At 30.3% G+C, this 22,627-nt stretch overlaps 2 protein-coding genes across 3 annotated transcripts in view; one reads left to right on the top strand and one right to left on the bottom strand.

The window, feature by feature from the left end:
• Positions 1–22,627, top strand: part of Task6 (TWIK-related acid-sensitive K[+] channel 6) — a 75,762-nt gene that overhangs the window by 13,501 nt on the left and 39,634 nt on the right. The window lies entirely within an intron of this gene.
• On the bottom strand, positions 20,207–20,822 carry LOC138941501 (uncharacterized). The gene is made up of 2 exons (XM_070311239.1): positions 20,556–20,822; positions 20,207–20,449 (listed from the first exon to the last, which is right to left on the bottom strand). Exons 1-2 carry the CDS (start codon positions 20,805–20,807, stop codon positions 20,207–20,209), a joined length of 495 nt encoding a protein of 164 aa, XP_070167340.1. The 5' UTR covers positions 20,808–20,822.

Raw genomic sequence — 22,627 nt, forward strand, 5'->3', positions numbered from 1 at the left:
AGGAACTGGATGAGCATGCATCAGCACTTAATTAAATATTCACTTCTCTTTTTCTTATAGACTTTCCGTTGAAAGCAAGTACAAACTTTATTAAAGCTTAGCTAAAGAATTATGACTCTAAGAAATTGAGGACCTGCGGTATGCTTATCTCGCGATGTGCTTTTAATTGTTTGTACATAAAAATTTTTAGAAATAGCATAGCTTTTTATTAGTAATTACATTTTTTTTTAAATTACATCTCGATAGAACAATCAATCTTGATTTAATTCATTTCACGTTTCTCTTTAGGCTTCGCATTCCTGATGCTTTATATCACTTTTTTTCTCCCCTATTTACGCTATTGCGTTATCCAAGATGCCATAATCTTTGCTCGATTCGGTGTCTTCATGCGAACGTGTCTTTAGCAGCCTGCTGGCTGCACAAAGCGGGTAACGATCAACATGTAACTGAGATTCGCGCGTGCGCGTTGTTTGTGACGTCATCAACATACCGCCGCGGCTTCGGAGGGTAGTTTTGGATATCGTTTCTCGATATCTGCATACCCGCGTGCGTCAACGTGTAGCATGATACGCGTTGACACGCATGAGCACGGTGTCGAATGTGTCCTGTTTTTTTCTCCTGCCTTTGACGGTGCGAAATTTTTTTTTTTTTTTTTTTCCCCTCTATATATTCCGGGATGCTGTTCACGCGACCCGGAAGGAACAGCAAATCTCTCTTAAAACCACTTTGATGGATAAGGACGATCTTTTCTTTTTTGTTTTCAGACATTCTATTTTCCTTGTAAAAGTTATTTTGTAGAAAAATGATCGCGTTGCGAGGAAATTAATGGTTTGCGTTGTACAACGCAAATGTGCAACGTCAATTTAGAAATAAATTAAAGCTATTTTATACTAAATTTTATCAAAATGTAAATAATTGAATTGATGAAAAAATGATAACTAGATATAGCTTTTAATATTTTTATAGAGATTCTTTTTAATAAATTGGAAGAGAACGGAAATATATATATATAGCAAAATTATATTTGAAAATTCCTTGAGGAAAACTGCAAAACTACGGTTTATATAAAATATTAAATTATTTCTTTTTTAAATATGTTAAGAATATATAGATTATGTTGTATAAAATATAATTATAATAAAAAGAAAACCAAAATGTTAATATACCATAAAGTAATATATATATATTATATATTAGAATAACAAATATGTAAGGAAGAAGGGAGAGAGGGCGAGGATCCATATATGGTAAATCTCTTTTGTTATTTAATGTCTCACTGAGAAACATATATACAAGTAAATAGTTTCGTCCGATGTTTGAATCACAGTTTATGATCACTGATATTTTAGTCTGTTATCCTAGTTTTTTTTTTTTTTTTACGACCGTTAACTGTCGCAGCATTGCAATAAGAATGGTACTCATTAACCGCAGGTGCTCGCGCCCGATAACCGTTTTCATTTATGAAGCGAGCGAAAGGAAAGCTCAACAGCGCGATGCAATGTTTATTATGCCGAGATAGATTTGAATTGAGATAATAAAAAAAGCATATATGAGGAATAAGTATATGTATAATACAAATGTAACAGTAACAATTAAGAAAATAATATTAGAATTTATTAAGTTTCAATATTTAATCATAAAATCTCGTGCTCTAGAGAACAGAGTTGACTTTCAGTATACTTTTCTGTAATACGGAATTTTGATTTAATTTTATAGCTTTAATTTAATTTTATAGACTTAATTTTCTAGTTTTATAAAAAATTTAATTACTAAAATATTTAATACGTTAAACTCTCTCAAAGATTGCGAAAGAGATAGCATCTTATTAAAATATCAGAGTAAAAGTAGTTTTCGTTAGAGAGAGAAGTATTTGAATACTTATTCTTTCGTTTCATAAGAATCGTAAATCTCGCTGTAGGTAGGATTACTGATTTGCAAGAAAAATCGCCGAGAATCGTTTCTCTTAACCGGCTAGCAATTATTATCAAACGCGATAGGAAACGAAGGAGTTTCCTGATTTAAAATCGCGATGATAGGCGCTTAGCAAGTAAAACGGTAATTGAGATTATCGAGCTTGCTGACCAATAAGGAAAAGCAAAAAATCAATAGATGGAGAGAAATTTTTTCTTTCTCTCTCTTTTTCTCTTTCACGAGTATAAAATTTGTATATATTATATTTATGTGAATTACGATCAATTTAATAGTGCTAATATCATACGTTTTTTATTTCTAATTGATAATTTATATAATTTTTATAATTACTAGGATAATATTTCAAGAATATTTGATAATTCTAAATTCTCTGTTAGTAACATTTTGATAGAAATAGTTTAGGTTTCTTCAATTTTCTCTTTAATTCTTTCAAAAATAGTTTTTTTTTTGCATTGTATTTCATTTATGCTAGCTAAATTTTTTTTATTTACGAGTAGAGAATCTTCTTTATTGAGTTATCAACATTTCGGTTTAGAAATATATATTATTATTAATTGTTTTATTTTACGCTTTATATTTGTCTTACTTTTCATGTTTTGTACTTGTGAAAAACTCTTTTTTTAATTACGATATATATCGATTAATAAGAGAGTTATGAATAGACACACTAACGACGTGCAATATTCTTTAAATCAAACGTAAAATAAAATTTATACTTTATAATAAAAGCCGATATATTTAAAAATCAAGATCATATTATACTCCATAAATTATATTATTATGGATTTGTAGTTATACGAACGATTATAATCTTTAGAGATAGAAATCTTTTGTCATAAAAAACTCTGCGAGTTAATAAATCGAAGTTTGCGGACTGCAACGAAGTTCCGACAACAATGTCATTTTCGATGGTAACTTCTGCGCAAAGACCGCGTGTCAAGCGGGCTAAACAAAGGCGGATAAAAGGCAGATGTATCTCGGAGAAGTTGTACCTGGTCGATAAACTTGTGCTAAATACGCCGACGACGCAGATTATACCCCGACAATTAGGAAGTTCCTACGACACAAATGGAACTCTTGTTCGTATTTAATGTCGAGGCGAGGTGGATCGCGAGAGGTCAACGAGTTTGCCTCTCGAAACGTCGCCGAGAAACACTGTTAGTGAAGTTAGGCAAACGAGAATATAAGATATTACGTTTGAATTATGTTTCGCATGGCAACTCATTCCGGTATAAATTCTCGACGCGAGCTTTCAATATTTCGAAAGTTTGAAATAATTAATGATGCCGAATCATACCAAATTCCATTCTATATTTAATTATATTTCGATTGAATCTATTAAAATATTAATTTTTCACATTTTATTCATAAGATTAGATTATAAAAATTTTGTTATCTTATAAAACATTGTCTAAACAGCACGATTTTAATACTATCATTGTGTACACTTAGAACCACGAGCGATATAAATTTCAATATCTTTTATTCTTTATTTTATATAATTTTATCAAAATTTCCCTTCTTTTGATATCAAAAAAAAAAAAAATTTAAATCTTTAAATATATTTTTATCACATCATCAGCCTTCATGGAAAATCTTCGTTTCTATACTTTTGACATAATATCTCAATGTTAATTATTTTTTAATGCCAATATTTTGTATGTTCCTCTCTTTGCTTTTCTTTTATTAATACTAATCTTTTCACTGATCATCTCTTTTTTTTTTTTGACATATCTATATTTGGCATATTTTTTATTCTCTATCTTTTATGTGATTTTACCGTGTAATATAATTACACAATGTAAAACGTTGCAGTTTATTGTCTATAATCATAATATGGAAGGATAATAGCAATTTCTGAAATATATTATTTCTTCTTTTCGCTAATTGGGAGATTAACATTGAGATTACTTTAAGGTATCAGATATTTCGCTTTAATATATAAAAAAAAAACTTATATTTCCATTTGTGGCAGTAGTGCTTTTCTGCCATCTCTGATGTTAATATCTTTCTCATTTCCTCATGCTTTGCATAAGATCGGCCGTGATGCGTCTTGTCGTTTGCAATCTACACCGGGAGTGGATAGACTTCAATAGGAATCTCGGCTTTTCATTCGTTCTCGTGTCCTATATCTCCAATACCTTTTTCTATGCCCTTTATATTCTTTGTATCATCTGATATTTCATGATGTAAAAAAATTAGATGCACTAGATAAGCGCAATGTATATATCAATATTAATCATTAGTCAACATTATCACTTTCTTCTTTAACTATTTATGTTACATTTAGTATCTAATGTTCCAAGAATCTCTAGTTTTTTTTTAACTTGAAATTTAATTTTGTTTAACACTATAAAACCGTAGTAAATTTTCTTCGAGAAATTTTTTCTCTTGGAAGATATTAACTTTCAATTTTTCTAAAAAAGCTCTTATTTTAAAATTAAGTTCGAAAGTTATGAAATATTTTGCTGCAAGTTTTTTGTAAAATCAGATTTATCTTTTTTATAAAGGATCAAATTTTTTTAGACTGGTATTTTATAAAAAATTTAAACTTTTTGTAAAAATTACAAAAAGTTTGCGACATATGCACAATATTAAAATAATTTAATCACGTTTAATTCTTAATCGCGCGGGTTGAACAATTAATGTTTAGGTAATAATTTAAATTAATAATTTTTAATTATCTCGTTATTAGGAAGAAAAAAAAATTTTTATTTATATATTGAGTATATGATTATTTTTACGATTATGAAATATTTTCCAATTTTTTAATCTTTTGTAAAATGATATATTGATGTAGTTTTTTTATGATCTTACAGGATAGTCGCGTACGTAAAATATTACAAACTGTTTTCTCGGGTATTATTATGGAAAATGAAACAATTTTCTTTCAGTATTTTATAGTTTATTGGGATGTTTTAGGGGTTAGATAAGTTACCGCTAACTTCTAAAGGGACCAAGTCAATTTCTTTTCAATGGAACAGTTTTTTTTTTTTCCCCTCAGAATCGTACAAATGCAGGAGAGAAAAAAGGGAGGAGACAAGTGAAAAAATTTCATTTTATATATATCTATCAAATATTTATTTTTATTTTATATTTATATAATTGTTAGAATGTATCAGATATTGATTTTCACTTTCATTATTTTGCATATTATTAAAATAAGTTATTGGAAGGCAAACATTTATAAAAGGTTTTATGTAAGAATCGATATGTATACACACATTATATTGTATATTATTTATACATATAATATTTTTTTAGAATATGCATTTTTCAATACTACCAACTTATTTAAACTTATTTCAATTATTATACAGGAAAATAGTGAGAATCTAAGATTTATATAAGAAAAAAACGTATATTGGTTTATTTGAAAATGAGATTGGAATTATTTTTCTGCTTCTCTGGAAAGTCACAGCGGTATTGCATTTGTTTTATAAAAAATCTTAACGAAGCTTAAAACATCAAAAAGGAGTTCTCGTTAATAGTTTCCGAGAAAACAGCCTGCGATATTTTACATAGACCATCTTATATATATTTCAATCTTGTTAACTACCATGAATGGTATTATGGAATGTTCCACGTCTCTAACGATACCGACAATATTAATATTTCTTTCGCTGAAATGTGAACTTCGATAAAATGGATTACTCTTTACGCTGTGCCTAATTTAAAATCAATTTTATGCAAAGATTGTTTATTCCCTCCCCCTTCGCTGTTACTTTTATTAGTCGACTTTTTGTTGTTGTCAAGCAGATGTTTTATTTGATAATTTAGGCTAGGAATGTCCTTTGTCTATCTATCAGTGAGCAGGGAGTGGACGAATGTCAACAGGCCTCGCCCGGTGATGCAAACATTGTTCAAGGCTTTGCCTTGTTCCAGCTTCTGAGCCTCTAACCGCGAGTTTGTTTGATTAGAGACCCGTTAACGCTTCTATTTGACGCGAGCATTGCTCCGCTAATATTAAAGTTAGAAGGTTGAGCAACCAGCTTCTCGCACCGCGGAGGGAAGAGCTAGTAATCTATTGCTTATTTCTATCTCTCATGAACAGTGTATCTCGATTTATAAGTTTATTAATATTGTGTGTGCCAGTTATGTGCAATAAGATATGTAGATCATGTCATTCCAAGATTTCGTTTTACATTCGAAATTTTAGCATTTACTTAATTCGGTGCAGAAATAGATATCTCTTGTATCTCGTATACGCTTTTGTGCTATTTGTTTATGCTGAATGATTAGATTAAAATGTTGCCAAAAATTGACTTGACCCGGTTTTTATCATTTCGACTGAAGACTTTATATTTACACCGGCTATCGATTTCGTAATTCTCACGCTTAATCATCTAAATTTGTAATAATCAACCGTCGCGACATGGATTATTTTTTGTCTAGGAAACGATGAGCGACTGTATTAAATCCACTTAGTCCGCAATTGGACGTAAATCAATTGTATTAGGAATGAGCTGTTGATTGGTTCCCGTTGGGAGATCTGTCTTTCACTAGATCTTATGCCTCTCTCGCCGAAACTTCTTGTTAATCTACCGAGAGATAGTCGTCTGTAAGTCTTCGTAAACTGATAAACCTAACGGTGCTTGATCATCGTGTTGATATCCTTACAAAGTACTCTTCAGAGCATTCAACTTTTCACAACGACATCGGCAACCTCAGGTATCGGTTGCCACTCGACCTATCGAACCATTTTTTTTTCTTTTTTTCTCTCCCCTCTCTTTTCTCTCTTCCCCCTTCTCTTTTTCTGTGCATAGTTCACTGTAAAATAAAAGTTGGTCATCAAGCATGAGTGTTGATTATTATCTCGAGTGTCTGCACTATTTTGTTAATAACGTGTAACGCGAAGAGAGAATAAAAGATAAGAATTGATTTTAATACCGATTTTAATCCCGATGTGTTTGCACATTATTTGATATGCCGAATTAATTAATCTCGGACTGTTGATTGAGATAAAAAAGAATTTAGTTGCGAAAAGATGCGTTAAAATTAACTAAAAGTTCAGTGGAACAAATATCGAATTATTGCAGTTTTAATACGATGATGTTTGAAACGGCCAAAAGTTGAAAAGTGACACATCATAATTTAGAAAATGTATCCGAAAAATAGCGTATGTACAATCCAGTTATAGCGCGTTGTTTGTTCATTCGAGTATTAAAAAGAAAGGGACACAATCGCTATGAATATCATATTTCGATCAAGCAAACAAAATTTATGAGTCTATACTAGATTATATGCATAACTGATAGATATGTATCTCTCCTTTATCCAATTTATTTATTACTCTACGGCGTGTCGAAATATGATAAAGATTTATTGGCTTAGAGTGATTCGCTCAGATTACTTCTATCCGCTTGATCTTTATCTTTTCTTCTATAATAATTTCCTCCCTCGATGATTTCTGTCATAGGAAGATAATATATCGTGCAAAAGGCTTATTTTTTATGCCTTCTTTTTCGATGCAAATTTTTGAAAGCCTAGTTAAAATTAAATATTCGACGAATCAAATTTATAGAAATAAAAAAAAAAATTATCATTGTCATTGGTACTATTGAGATCAATTAATACACGTAAGACTGAAAGCGAATGTATCAAGGAATTATAGATTACAATTTTCTTTATAAAAAAGATTAAGATATTCTATAATAAACAATATATTTTTCAAAATTTTTCTTGGACGATACTTTTTCTAATAATTTTTTAACACATTTTTATTCTTAAATATGTTTTTTTGCGAACTAAATTTTTATCAAAGTTTACTTTTACGAGAGAGAAAGGGAGTGGGAGAGAGAGGAGATTTCTTTGTGAGATAATTTTCATCGATATATACCAATTTCTATGTATTGAGAGAAATATGTATTGTAGTCAAGTTTCACGAATTGATCCATTATTATATTTCTCATTTTATTTAATAGAATGTGGGACAAGTTTGGCTTGTTCTTTGTGCGCGGATAATCTGCTGGGAATACGAGAGACCGAGCATATGTCCGTAACACATTTATAACATGTCTCAGATGCGGAGTTACATGAATCGAAAATATATATCGACGCAAGGAGCGAATATAACTTGACGATATATATATATATATATATATATATATATATATATATATATATTGCAGTTCCATCGTTTCCTCTATATCTACCAACTCCTCGACACGGCGCGCTTTTCCTGAGGAATATCGGCAAACGTATTGACAAATTACATGGATAAAGTCAAAAGTAGACATACTGCTTCTTCAACATATGTTTCGCAAAAGTTTTAATTTATTTTTTTAGAAATCAAAATTAACGGAATTTTTAATAAATTTCCAATGAAATTAATTAATTAACGATGAGCAAATTAATTGAGATGAATAACTAATTGTTTCGTCTGTAGCTTATCCATTTTCAAAAATTTTGAAAATTTGATTGTAAAGTTGAAAAAATTAGATTCTCTAAATTTTTGGAAACTAAATTATCGCGCGCTAAATTATAATAAAAAAAATTCAGAAAAACGCCTAATGATGAGAATGAGAGTATAATAAATTGCGGCTATTTGCGGAATGCCATGATAAAGAGCACTCACTCCAGGAAAAACAAACGTTCCAAATTGAGGAGTAGCGATAGAAGGAAGAATGTAGACTCATTTATTCGCTATGTTATTTGCCGTTATTTTATTTCTTTGTTTCACACAACAACTACCTCTCTTAAAAGATTATTCTTATATTATTCCTATATTTTTGTGCATGACGGGATGTGCTCGTGTAATCTGTTCTGATCGTGCTGTCAAATATTGATAAATGCAATTGATTAGGTTGGAAGAGAGTTCGTATTTCCGCGTAAAATTTTTTACGTTTTATAAAATGGCGAACTATTAAGCAAGAGAGAGATATGCAAATGAAGGATATAGATAAACTCGATTAAAATTTTACATAGTTTTTTTTTTTTTTTTTTTATTCGAGCGCTTACGAAAGCTAAAACTGTAATAACGGTAACGAATGATGTTTCATGTATATTTATCTCTGATATTTTGAATATTGAATATATTTATTTTATATTCTGTTTTTGTAGATCGGCTGCATGTTCACATGCATAAAAGGGGGATGATTTACAAAAAATAGATTCGGGGGTGTGGTCATTCGTCAACAAAACCACACCCATATCTATGTTATAGCAAGGTTGTCTGGCAGATAAATAATTAGGCACGTGGTTAATATCGATCCGGAAAATTGAATTCTTCGCGTGTTCATATAACGTGAGCTTTTCACATATATACTTACTTTATTAAATTAAATCTTTACGTTATTGCGTGAATCATACAGGTAGTCCTATCCTTCTTATTGCAGTTAGAGATTTGAGTATAGAAAAATACATAGGCGCATATTGATATATATTGATGTATATGATTCTTTTTAAATTTATTGTGAATCATAAATGGAGGAGAGAGATTATGATATCAAAGACGATATATTTTTTTTTCTTTTCCATAAAATACTGCTTAAATATTATTCTGCTTGCACTGTACTGATTGAAACAGCAAACGGCGGATAGCCTCTCTTAAAAATATCCCAACGTTTCGTGAAGCGAATAATATAATAAAACGTCGAACGTTGCGTTCATACATTTTAATTTCTTATATTAATCAAATAATCAAATAATCTAAATAAAAAAGATAATAGGCAAAAATTTGTCGAATTTCGATAAAATATTAATATTAATATTTTATTCCACACACACACACACACACACACACACACACACACACACACACACACACACACACACACACACACACACACACACATATATATATATATATATATATATATAACAAAAACAAACACACATCAATATTGCTCTTACAATATTTTTATATTATTTGAAGAATTACTCTAATCAGATCTAAATTATATATATAACTCAAGTTGTGCAAAGTTTAATTTTTTTGACTTGATTTATGAATGTAAAATCATTTAATCAAAGTACCTGATACTTAAGTCGATAAATTATATACATATAATGATTATTTGTGCGTTGAATCTGTTTCGCAGTAGAATAGAATGGCTAAGTTTCTCGCCGCTATCCTCGAATCTGATAGATTAGGGTAGGGAAAGGGTGGACGAAGGCTATGACAAAGTAGTGGAAGAATACAGCCAGGTGTAGAAGGCTAAAACTAGTGGATGCTGGGCTCTTCCTCGGTGGGCCGAGGAATATCGACCCGGTCACAACCGGCCGATGCTAAAGAAAAACTAAGGTCGCGGTTACGACCGTCCGCAAACAAACGTGACGATCTGCGCTCGTAAATCTCACTCGCGACTCATAATTCTTATTCGTCCATCAGAAAGGTATTTTATATGAGCGATTCGAAAATAAAACAGAATTTTTTGCAACACTTCTGAGGACAGTTCGCCTTTATCGATATCCGCGATATTTTTTGCACGTATAGTTTTACGTATTAATTTTAAACAGGAAAAATTCTGTGTTAACTGATACTTTTATCGCGAAATCATAACATGTGTAATAGAATCACACGGGATATCTTTTCAATCGGATTCCAAAGTTTTAATTAAAAATGCAACAAGCTCAAAAAGCAATTATTTTTAATGCTGAAATATCATTTAGTTACCCATTTAATTTTGAGAATTCCACGATTATGCCCAATTAAACTTTAAAGATATAATTAAACAACAGATTCATTTGTCAGTTAATTTTATATATAATCAGATATATTTTTTATTTTATAACTTTAATATATAACGTAATTCTATTGTAAGATATTATATGCTGAAAGTTAGAAACTTGTGACGCACAATAGCCACGCATCAAGCGATTATTAATGAAAAGTATATTTTGCAAATTTATTATATTATAATAATAATAATTATAGAATCTATAATTAAAATCTCTGATACTTTCTCTCTCTCTCTTCTAAAATATTACCGGCGAAACTACTTTTATAACTGATAATATTTCTTCAAGATTTACAAAAAGCAATTAGATTCTTCAATATTATCTACAGTTTTTTAAAAATAAATATCTACGACACTTATATTAAAGCTGCTCTTGAATTTCTTGTATTCTGTGGCAAAAGGTCTGGAAAAACTTTGATCATATAGGAGCAGCGGTAGGTCCTGTGAGAGTTCATCATAAATTTTGGCTAACATAAGATATCGCGTATAATCTAGTTAGCGAAAGCAACAATGTGGAAATCTTTTTGCTCGTTAAAAGCTTTTAGTTGGGACGATAAATTCGTTCTGGGTTATCGCAAATAGAGCAACAAATGCTTAATGGATTTCACTGTGTAATTTCTTTCGGCGCCGCGTGATATGCTGATGAAAGAAGCGAAGTTTTGAAATAATGAAGCAGCAAGAGGTACCTCTTTCACGATGTAACCACGATAATAGCACGAACATGAGAATGAATTCCGGTAATACGAAATTCTAGTTAGCGAATATACTGTAACCTAATCATCTGAAATTCTATTCGTAATTAAATCTAGCCTATTAACTATCGATGGAGATATCGTTGTTTTGACGAAATAAATATTTATGAAGACGTATATTATAAAAGCATTTTTTTTTTATTTATTTATTCAATTCATAAATTTTATATATTACTTAATAGAGATATTTTTGTTTGTATTTTATTTTATCTTTAATTAATCGCGTGGGATGTGCGTAAACCTATACATATAAATAGATTGCAGCGCTAATCTGACAGGCGACTTCAATCGAACTCAAGCGACTCTTATATAATACGCAGAGTTTTAAATATAAGAAGATCGCTTTCTATTAAAATATTTTTTGTAGTACATGATTGTGTGAGAATATATTTTTTTCCTTCAGCGTAAAAACGTAGAAAAATATAGGCAATCAAATTTTTTATCCCCGACAAACTATCTCTTTTTTTGTGTAGCAACGTGAATTTATTGACCTCTGAATTTCCTCTTTATCGCTGCATCAGCGATATGATTGATAAAAAAATATGAATCCCTAACTGATGGTCGAGAAAAGCTAGAGGCAAGGACAGACCATCTTTACGAATCCTATTAGTTTATAAACAATTTATAGAAAATTCGTATTTCTCTCTCAAAGCACAATCTTCTTCCTGTTTTGTGCCCCTAGTGTAGTATCCCTCTACTATTCGCTGCGTTAACTCTCCCCATGTCCCCACATCCCCATGTCGAACACTCTCAGTTTGCTCTCGACAACGTCATCCAATCCTCTTCACGCCGGCCACTCCGTTCTCGTGCACACAAAAGGAACCCGCGTGGTCGATGCTGCAAACTCGTCGTATATAACGGTTTTGACGCACGCGTGGAAAGGACGGATGATGAGAACGACGAGGAATCGAACAGATGAACTGGTATAACCAGTATTGAGAAAGAGACTGCATGGATGAATGTGCGAACAAACGCATCTATTTAATATTTTAGTTAACGGAGGCAAACAAATTTAGAAGGATCGATCGTTACGAATGACGATAGTCGTTGAAAAATTATTTACTTGTAACAAAATATATTCTTTATTTTTTATAATCATACGTCTCGTACAATTATAAAAATTTAATTATGCGAGATAATGTTTGTTGTATACAGAAGGTACACAGTGGTACGCAGACAAAAAAAAATCCTCCTCGTCTGTTTAATATTATTATTGTGCTACAGATAATTTATAAATTAATAATAATGCTGTTCAAATAATTAGGCCAGAGATATAATGATATAATCGATATTCGTTTTTTCCTAATTGTACGAATTAATCAGATCTAAGCGAGCAGGTTCAAAGGATACGGTTTTTTATAGCACGCGCAAAGCTTTGTGCTCTAGAATATAGAATTACTTATGTGATAACAGAATTATCGATTATCGCGTGCTTTATATTTTGTGAACATAAAGTTTAACACACTTTTCAGTGAAATACGATAGTACGATGCGCTAGCAGTAAAATAATTTTGCTCTTCAACTAATGGTCACAAAGAGACAAAGCGGAAAGACAAACGAACCCCCGTGGAAGTGTCGATGGAACGAGCGATAAAACGATTGTACGTTCCATTCGAGCGTATCATTCCGTGAGAAAAGAAGAAAGAGATACGCGAGTTTTCTACGTATGTACGTGGCACAGAAGAAATGTTATCGCGGCGAGATCGCGGTAATTGTTATCGTGTAAAAGCGTTCTATGAGAATATACAGCTAATCCGGGAGAAGATTCGATATTCGGGTCGATTGGATATAATAATTATTCGAATTTCTCTCCGTGCGAAACTCTGACAGTACTATACGCAAATTTCGGAGGTTGAAGTATGCTATGAGAGGATAGAAATTGGGAACAGATGTCGACGAATTTCAACGTTAACTGCTCGCCAGATCTGTATAATCATTTTCATATATGCTGTCATTTAGAGAGAAAGGGAGGGAGAAAGAGTTTTGCCGATTCTATTAATGATAAATGTAACGTAAAATAATTAACGTCACAGAGATTGCGAAGTCTAGTTTTATCTGGTTAAAAATATATTTTACTAATTTCCTGTTTATTCTTCGCATTTTAAGTTATTATTGAATAATATTTTTAATTTAATATTTAAGATATGATACGTATTTTAATAAATTACCACGTATTTTATGCAAATTAAGTTTAATTCCATAATTTGCAGAAAAATAATAATAAGTTTTAGACATGAATAAAAGGATTTATTAGATTTTGTATTGTTGCATATTCAACTATGAATATAATTGATACTGTTATCTTTTTATTTATTCATAAATTTGATTCGATTTTTTGGCCGATATTCTGTTCGCTCAGATAAATATTTTACTCAGCAATTAAAACTGAGCATGAACGTACTAACACACTACTGTATAAAATTTTTTATTTGTCATTTAATAATTTCTGTTTGTCATACATAAAAGAGTCATGAAACATTTCTTAATGTTCTTGTTGATCAATTTAATCAATAATATGTACATGTACTAAATATAAATGAGAAATCATTCTTCCCATATTAAAATTGGTATTCTTAATGATAAATAAATTAATATACTATAGAAAAATATTATAAGGGAAAAGTTTTAGAAGCATAAAGCTAAAATAAGGAAAAATACTTTTATAATGATTTATTATTATTTATTATTGTGTCTTTTGCTTTTTATAATAGTAATTGAATATTAAGTATGGAGATATGATTATTATTGATCATAAATGTAATCAATGATTATAATTTTACTTATATAGAGGAAAGAAGAATATCTTTTTTTCAAAAAATATTAATGATTTCGATTCAATTGTAAAAAACTTGTCTTACGTTTTCTTTTCGACGTTTCATTCAAACATAATGCATAATGCCAATCAATTTGTTTTATCTTATTGTTAGGAGAAAAAGAGAGCGTATCTGTGTCAGTTTTGACGTAACTGCATATTTCGAGCGAGCCGAATTTTTTTGAATGAAGGGTGGCTGATGTAATTTTACGAATGTTTCCCAACGCTCTGGTAAAATTTAAATTTATAATATTGTTCCAACACTGGTAAGGCAAAGGGTCAGCGTTCACAAATTTTTTTGGTTATATCCTGCATTATGTCCATCCGTACCCTTTTTTGTCTATTACGTTGCAAATTTAACGAATTATTATTCGGCTAACAAATAACCATCCTTTCTCATTCTTACATTTTCATATCCGCCTCATTTATCCGTATTTTGAATTTAGCGCTAAACGTGGCTGTTCTATTTTCATCTCGTGTCGACAGTGAATGCATTTGTCATACCACGTAAATGAAACACAAAATTAAATGGATGCGCTAAATGCGATATTGAAAAGAGTCGTGAATATCTTTTATTTAGTGTCATTTTTGGCTTTATGGGATAATTTGTCTGGGACAAATGTTTAGGGCAAGTAAAATGTTAAAGAAATGTGATTTATTATTATTAAAGGCATCGTTATTATATATATTGTTACATACATTAATCAGCTAATGTTATGCTGTAATTGCGGCAACGCACGCTGTAATTTATTCGGTAAACTTTATTGCATTTTAGAATACCAAATATGTAAAAGTGATAATACACTATAACTATATTACGTTATATTTAAGAGAGAGGACGATATGTTTTTTAATATTTTTAATATTTCTTGCATACAACGGGTCTTTTTAATCTTTTTATTTTTATTTTTTTTGCAAAGCATTTTTGCTTATCCTCTCTTTGTGAAACAATGTTCTTTTTTTTTCTACCAATTAAACTTGTAATACTGTTTTGGCATCACGTGTGTACTTAATTGAAACATCCAGAATGAGTCTTGAATCATCTAGAATTGAATCTTCTTTAAAATCGATTAATTTAAATTTTCTGCGAAACATAATTGTAACTATATATCGATAACAATGATGGAAGGAGGAAGTTATTTTTATCGTGCAAATATACATGACAGTTATCACGGCTCATTACAAATTATAACATCATGCTGACGCAACGCTTTTGTAGTTTGAATACTTACTGCTTAGTCCAAGGGCAGTGCCACGATCAAAGGGCCGGTTTTGCACTCGATGCTTTTCGCCGCATATAAATCTTGCCGTTTGTTCACCCGACCATAGAATGGCACAGGGAAGGTTAAAGGTTAAAATAATCATTGATTATTGCTAGAGACCGCGATTTCCATCTTTCTTCCTTATATTGAAACAATTACAACGTGTCATGAACGATTTGAAACGAATCAGACAGTTCTATGTATATATTATAAAAAATAAGTTATATATATATATATATATATATATATATATATATATATATATTTATTTATAATAGGAAATATTAAATGTTTTTATTAATCTATTGAAAAATTACTTTCTTTCTTAAAAAAATAGAGTGTTAAGTGATCATTTTCGGGACTTTGTTTTTGAGAGATGATCATTTTTTCATATAATTATCCTTTAATTTAAAAGAAAAAAAAAACGTAATATATTTAATTTTATGTTTGATTAAATGAGAAAAAATAGCATTTTTAAGATCATTATTTAATGTTATTTTAATTTTAGTTTGTATTTCTTGGTACAAAAAAATGTGCAATTTTAAAGCAGATGAGTGAAAGATATTAATACAAAATTTTTGGTAATGAAGTTCGAAATTCAGCCTAATTAATTAAAAATGATGTATATTAATTATGTATTTGAAGTAAAAATCTATTTTCTAGTATTCACGTGAATTATAAATTCAAACATGAGAAATACAGAGTAAAATAAAGTCTTTTTGCACACCACTATTTTTTTAAGAGAAATATAAAACTATGTAGAATGTCATTTTTATTATAAAAAAGAGATGTTCTACATATTTCTATATAGGGAACAGATTAAGTTTCGTCCGCGTGATGACGTCGAAGGAGGCAATTTATTGACCCGAATGGCTTTGGCCTAATTCAAGATGTTCCGCGCAGAAAAAGGAGAGATCGATCTTATTCGAAAATTTGTTGTTAGAATACGAAAACTAATCGGACGTTAATAGCCGTCGCTTTACGAGATCAATCTCTTTAAAAAGAAGCACGTTTTTTGCGAGAAGAAAGTTACATCACTGTTATATTGTGCAATATATTAATTTTCCATCATTAATAGAAACATAATTGATATCATTATCATAATCGTAGCTTTTGTCTGTACATAAAGTTGAGAATATCTGAAAAAATGTATAGAAAATTCATTAAAAAATAAATCAAAGAATCAAAGAATGCAATCATTATCGAAATATTAATAGCCGTTTAGTTATAAACTAAAAAAATAAAAATTTATACAATGTCTAATAAAAATTTACGATAAAAATAGAAAAAAAGGGGATAAGGGAATCTTGATTTAGTTAAACTAAAGTAAATATTACATATTTTAAACGAATTTTAATTAATTTTATCTTTAACTAAATTTATTTTGATATATCCTTTAATTTTTATTACTTAAACGGTTTTTAAGAAAAATTAAATATTATTTATTTTTAATGATATTGATTCTTGCGTGTATCTGTTGTGTATAATATTTATAATTTTATTAATATAATCTGATAGAAGATCATCAACTTTGACCCAATTTCAGATCGTTGTTTATTGATCGAAAAAGACAAGAACTTTAAGAATGCTAGGTCTGAAAAAAAAACTGGATTGACTTACCAACCCCTAAGGGTTTAATCATCAGATCTTGGCCGGAAATCGTTCTTCAGATTAGATGCGATTAAAGTAAACTGAAAGGGATTATTGTCTCGTAAAAATCTAGTTAATGTAAAGCTTTGTGATCCATAATTAATTCGACCTTTTGTTTTGAACAAAATAGATTGAATCCTTCTTTATCAGAATAGTTTCTATTTATTTCTAGCTTGTTTTATATCGCGCAATTCTATAAATTATTTTAATAATATTGTGTAAAAATATATATCTCGTTCCAATATCGTCTTTCCCATCTATCTATTAGGAAATTGTATTTACAATTTATTGTTATGATTTTCGTTTCTATTAAATTGCATATAAAATGAAGTATCTTAAAAGTTTCTTTTTTGTAAAATGCTTTTGGATGTTAAATCCATTGGAACGTAAATTGATGAAAAACTGATGTACATTTTGATGTCGAAATAAGAGAGATGTTATGTTGTAGAGAGAAATAATATAATTTAACACTCTTTAAAACTATATTTTATTATATTATATTATATTATATTATATGAGACATCATAATTTTCAAATGAGATTTTTGAACGCTTCTTGTTTATAAATCTTTTTCAATTTTAATGAACTAAAATTATAAATTAGACATATTTAAACATGATCATCATAAATAAATATATATCTAATTTTAATTACTTTGTAGTTACTAAAAATTATTTATAAAGCCGACATTTTGAAATAATTTAAATATATATTTCAAAAAAAGAAACTTTTATTGATTAAGATCTATTTATCAGTCAGTTATCAATTGGAAATACTTTCTATACTTCTTACAATTCTTTAACAAGTGAGATAACGAAAATAATTTTATAGAAAATTAGCGTGCCATTTATATTTCGATATCTGAAGTAGACGATTGGTCTTATCGCTAAATTCTCAGCTTACGAAGTATCAAAGAATTATCTGATTGTGATTCAGCATGCGCATTTGAAATAGCCGTCGTAATATTATTTTTCTTCTCATGAATAAGAAAAGTGATAAGAAGTTTATTGATTTTTTTATCTTAACGTAATTATTTATTCTGCGTAGACAATCATTTAGCTTTATAAGCAGCATCATTCTCGAGTAGATATTAATTAATTATTAATTGTAAGCAACTATCGTAAGATTTTGCCTTGAATTTTGTCGCGAATAATGGATTGTTTAAAATGGACTTTATACTATGCAAATAATTATGAATATAAGAAGTATAAGTTACGGTTACGAAGATTTAAAAAAGATATTATATAAATATTATGTATTTATATTGTACATAAAATAATGAATGCGTTTTCTTAAAACATACTTCTTGCCGTAATTAAAATATTTTACTCAAACAAGTTCGATATCTTGAAAATTTCATTTTATTGCATCGAAAAATGTGGGGAAGCTACAGGAAGGTATAGTGCTAGTTTATCTCAGGGGTCCTGTCAATATTTTTATTCATTGTACGCCAATTGAGTACGCGATGCATCGTCGCTCTCTTATTACCCGATTTGAAATTGTGTATATGGCGCGAGAAGCCAGTTGCTCGTAAGGGTTTCCACGGTCGCGATGTCACAGAAACATCAATATCGAATTTCACGTCTGTTTCAAACCGAACTCGAAATGTTCTCTCGAGTTTCACGAATACTTGGGAGTCTCAGAAATACGATCTCTTCTTCTTACGGACGTCGGTATCTAGAGATTCTTGCGTCGCGCGTATGACATTTATTCTGGGGGTTTTTTTTTTTCTTTCTAATATTCAGTTTATAATAATTCGAAATAAATAATGTAAATAATTCGAATGTCGAAATAATTCAACATAATTTGAAGAAGAAAATTAGCACAGATGTTTCCTCGTTTTAAATTGCGAACATTTCTGAGATAATTTTAGTAATGAGGATTAAAGAGAGGAATAATTTCGTTTTAATTTGTCGGTGTATTTATATAAATATATACAAATATGGATAATATTAATAATTTCCAATATTTATTTACAATGACTAATGCAAATATCTGGAGCTAAATATAAAGATGTAAATATTTAGATAGTGCTCAGAAAAATAAAGGGGATGTTTTTTTTTCAAGCGTAAACACTACGAGCGTGTATAAGGCTTGCTTGTATACGAAAGAGCGAAATAAATCTTCGTATTATATTCGTATTATATATTGATATTCTATAAGACGAAAATGCCAAAGACTTTCTTGTCTCGATCAAGAACTGGATCTTGTTGGGGGAGGAAATCAAGGAAATGTTCCATTTCCCCAGCGTGCGGAGCACTCTTAATCGAAAAATATTTTGTCGGAAACATTCCCCTTTGCGAATCGTCATTGGTTATTCGATGATTTTGCTATTTCACGCTACAAACTATTTACAGACGACTTTACTTGTTCGTAGAAAATAATAGATCTTTCTTTTAATTAGATTTCTAAATAAATTTATAGTTGATTTGTTTTCCACGAAGATTTAATCTTATACATGATTATCTTTTTTTATTATTTAATTTTTATTCAGAAATATGTGTCCCCTTATTTATATCACAGAACCTCAATTATTCGAACATAAATTTTCTACTATTATTATAATACGAGCACGAAGGAATCAAGTGTATTTTTCGAATGATAATCTACTTTTCGCTTGTCGAATCAACGTGATTTGTGCACTTTCCGTACTACCTGTCTTTTAATGACTTTTTTCCTTCGTTGTCGATTTTTACGCTGAAAGCCTGGATTTCGCTCTCAAGCTGTGAAATCCGTCGCAGCGAGTCAGATGCAGCGGGACGGGCGCGGAAATAACGTTCGTTATGCAAACGAATGCTAATGTTAACCAGAATGTGATGGACAGGCGGTAACGGAAGAATATCCGCGCAAAGTTTGAACCGTCATAGATTGGCGGAATCCGCGTTTCTCATGAGATGAGCGTGGGCCGGTCGTCAATTATTTGTGGTTCACCGAGAACGTAACGCGGTCAATTTATTCGGAAAAGGGGATTATACCGGGTTATGGAGGATAATTCTTTCCCATTGCGAGACTTGTCGATACTTTAACATGACGACGTGTGTGGATATATATTCTTCAATATTTTTTTTTACGACTGAGATTTTTCCACTATTTCTTCTTCAAATCAGACGGAGCATTTTATTCGCCCTTTTCCGAATCACGTGGTAACGTACACCCGGCTTGTCTCGAATATTCTACGATGATATCTTTGAGCTGTTTCGTTAAGGTCGCTTGATCTTCGACTCGCCGCATCAGCCGATCCTTTTCTGCTTCTAAGTCGTTGAAGTCTTGAATTCTTAGCTGTTCAGCGATGCGCGATCTCTCTACAGCTTTACGTGTTTCGTATATGAGTACGCTCCACAAAAGACCAAAGACTAATATCTTAAAGATTAAATCTGAGTTTTATTTTGTGAAAAAATTAATCTATAAGATTAATATGCGTGCAACGTACGCAAAGATTTCACGATCGTTATATGTATTATTATACCTCGATTAATAACGTCGTTCCCAGCTCCATTGTGCGAATGTCATCAGCACGCTTTTTTTTCGCTATAGCTGGAATTCTTTGCTGTGCTAATTTGTCTTCGCACCAATAATAGAAACGTCCCAGTTGAATCAGGACATATTTTCTTAGAAGCGGCCGATTCTTCACGTGGTTCACTATAAACTTTGACAATGGTTGCGTGATTTGTTTTAAGAGCTGCGTGATAAGGTTCGCGCCAGGAAATTTTTGCACCATTCCTACAAACACTCATCTTATACTCTCGGAGGGAGATATTTTAACGAGATTTTTTCTCGTACCACATTTGCGAATAATCAAATTTTCAATCGCGTCGAATAATTATTATTAATGGAGAAGAATAGAAAATGCTGATCATCTCATTTACATATGTTGACGTGAAGCAGATTGAAAATGGGGTTATATCGGTCGTTTTCATATTACATGAAGATTTCAGTATTGTCAGTTTTTGATATTTATTCCTCTGTCTCGTCATAATTAAAACTTTTAACCTTAATACTTTCAGAAAATGTCTTTATTTTCTTTTTTTTTATCATCAAGTTTACCTCTATGTTTTATTTACTTAATCCTATTTTTATCATTAAAATCCATAAGAATTAATATACACAACTTTTTAAATTAATATATTAAAATTATATTAGTTATATATCGATTTAAAACAAACTTGTCAACGCTTTTATTACAAAACAAATTTCAATGAGTTACATTTCATGTAACTGCGATAGTGTGTAGAGATAATAGAATATACATAATATAATTTTTTAGGGCACATAGCATAATATATATAATTTTATTCAAGTGTGTATGTATATATATATATATATATATATATCCCATGCTTGTCATATTTTAATTTATGAAGACTGTAACGAGCGAATTTGAAATTTGAGACATTATATACTTTGTGGATATCTCTATATTTCATATAGGGATCTAAAAATATGTGGATACCTTTATTGACTAAATGGCGAAACGGATTATATCCATCTACATATATGTTAAAAATTACGGAGCTGACCTAGTTGAGCGATTTGCAATTGTAGCAGATATCACTTCTGATTTGAAAATACCCGTACAGCTCTTGTTGAAGTTCTCATCGAGTAAATTATATTATATTATATTATTTCACTAATATGCAAACAATTACGCGTCTGTTTTAGATAATGAAGGAACATGAATATTAAGTTTATCACGTTAATCGTTCAAATCGTTTAAGATTATGTAAGATGCAACATATCAAAGAAAAATTATTTTTATCTAATAAAAGCTGCTTATGTCTTCATTTTCTGCAACATTTCTCAGCTGTACAATTTATATTATATATTATATATCCATTAATATTATATATATATATATAATATTAAATATTTTAAATAGATGATATTTGGACATTAGAATGTAAAATTTTTTCTCAATTGGCTTTAGTTGGAAAATTGGAAAAATCTTTCGATTCCACGTCTGGGGAATGAAATGTCCATGTTTTTATCCTTGAGATTATGTTCTCGATACGGATCGGTCTTTCGGGACAAATCTCGATTTTGACGCCCGGCTTACTCTCCAACAGACGATCTCGAGTCGGCAGACTCTGATGCAAGATTTGATAGTCCTCTCGGCCGCCCCTTGGGGTGGCCTTTCACTTTTATCCACGATCGATCCGACCTACGCCCCTGTGAACGGCTATTTGCGGGGCCCGCGTGCGGGACGGAAAAGAAGAATCTCTATATGCACGTGTGCACTGTTCCGTGACATTTCAAAGTTCATAGTTCATTATACATGGAAGTGCTGACGAATAATAATAAGATATATATTTTAAATAATACATACTTACTAAAGTATATTGAAAAAAGATTCATTTTTTTTTATATTACAATAATATATGTTTGATAATTCTTTGATTTCACGATATCTTAAATATCATATAATGACGTAGCATGTAATTGCTATATATTTTAACATCTTCGAAGGAAAATAATATTTTCTGCAGGAACATAAAAAAATGTTTGAAGCTTATTTTACGTGATACGCGTATTCTTGATACA

Source organism: Polyergus mexicanus, unplaced genomic scaffold (assembly GCF_030449975.1).
Source record: "Polyergus mexicanus isolate NDT 795.1 unplaced genomic scaffold, iyPolMexi1.0 SCAF_19, whole genome shotgun sequence".
Lineage (NCBI taxonomy): Eukaryota > Metazoa > Arthropoda > Insecta > Hymenoptera > Formicidae > Polyergus > Polyergus mexicanus.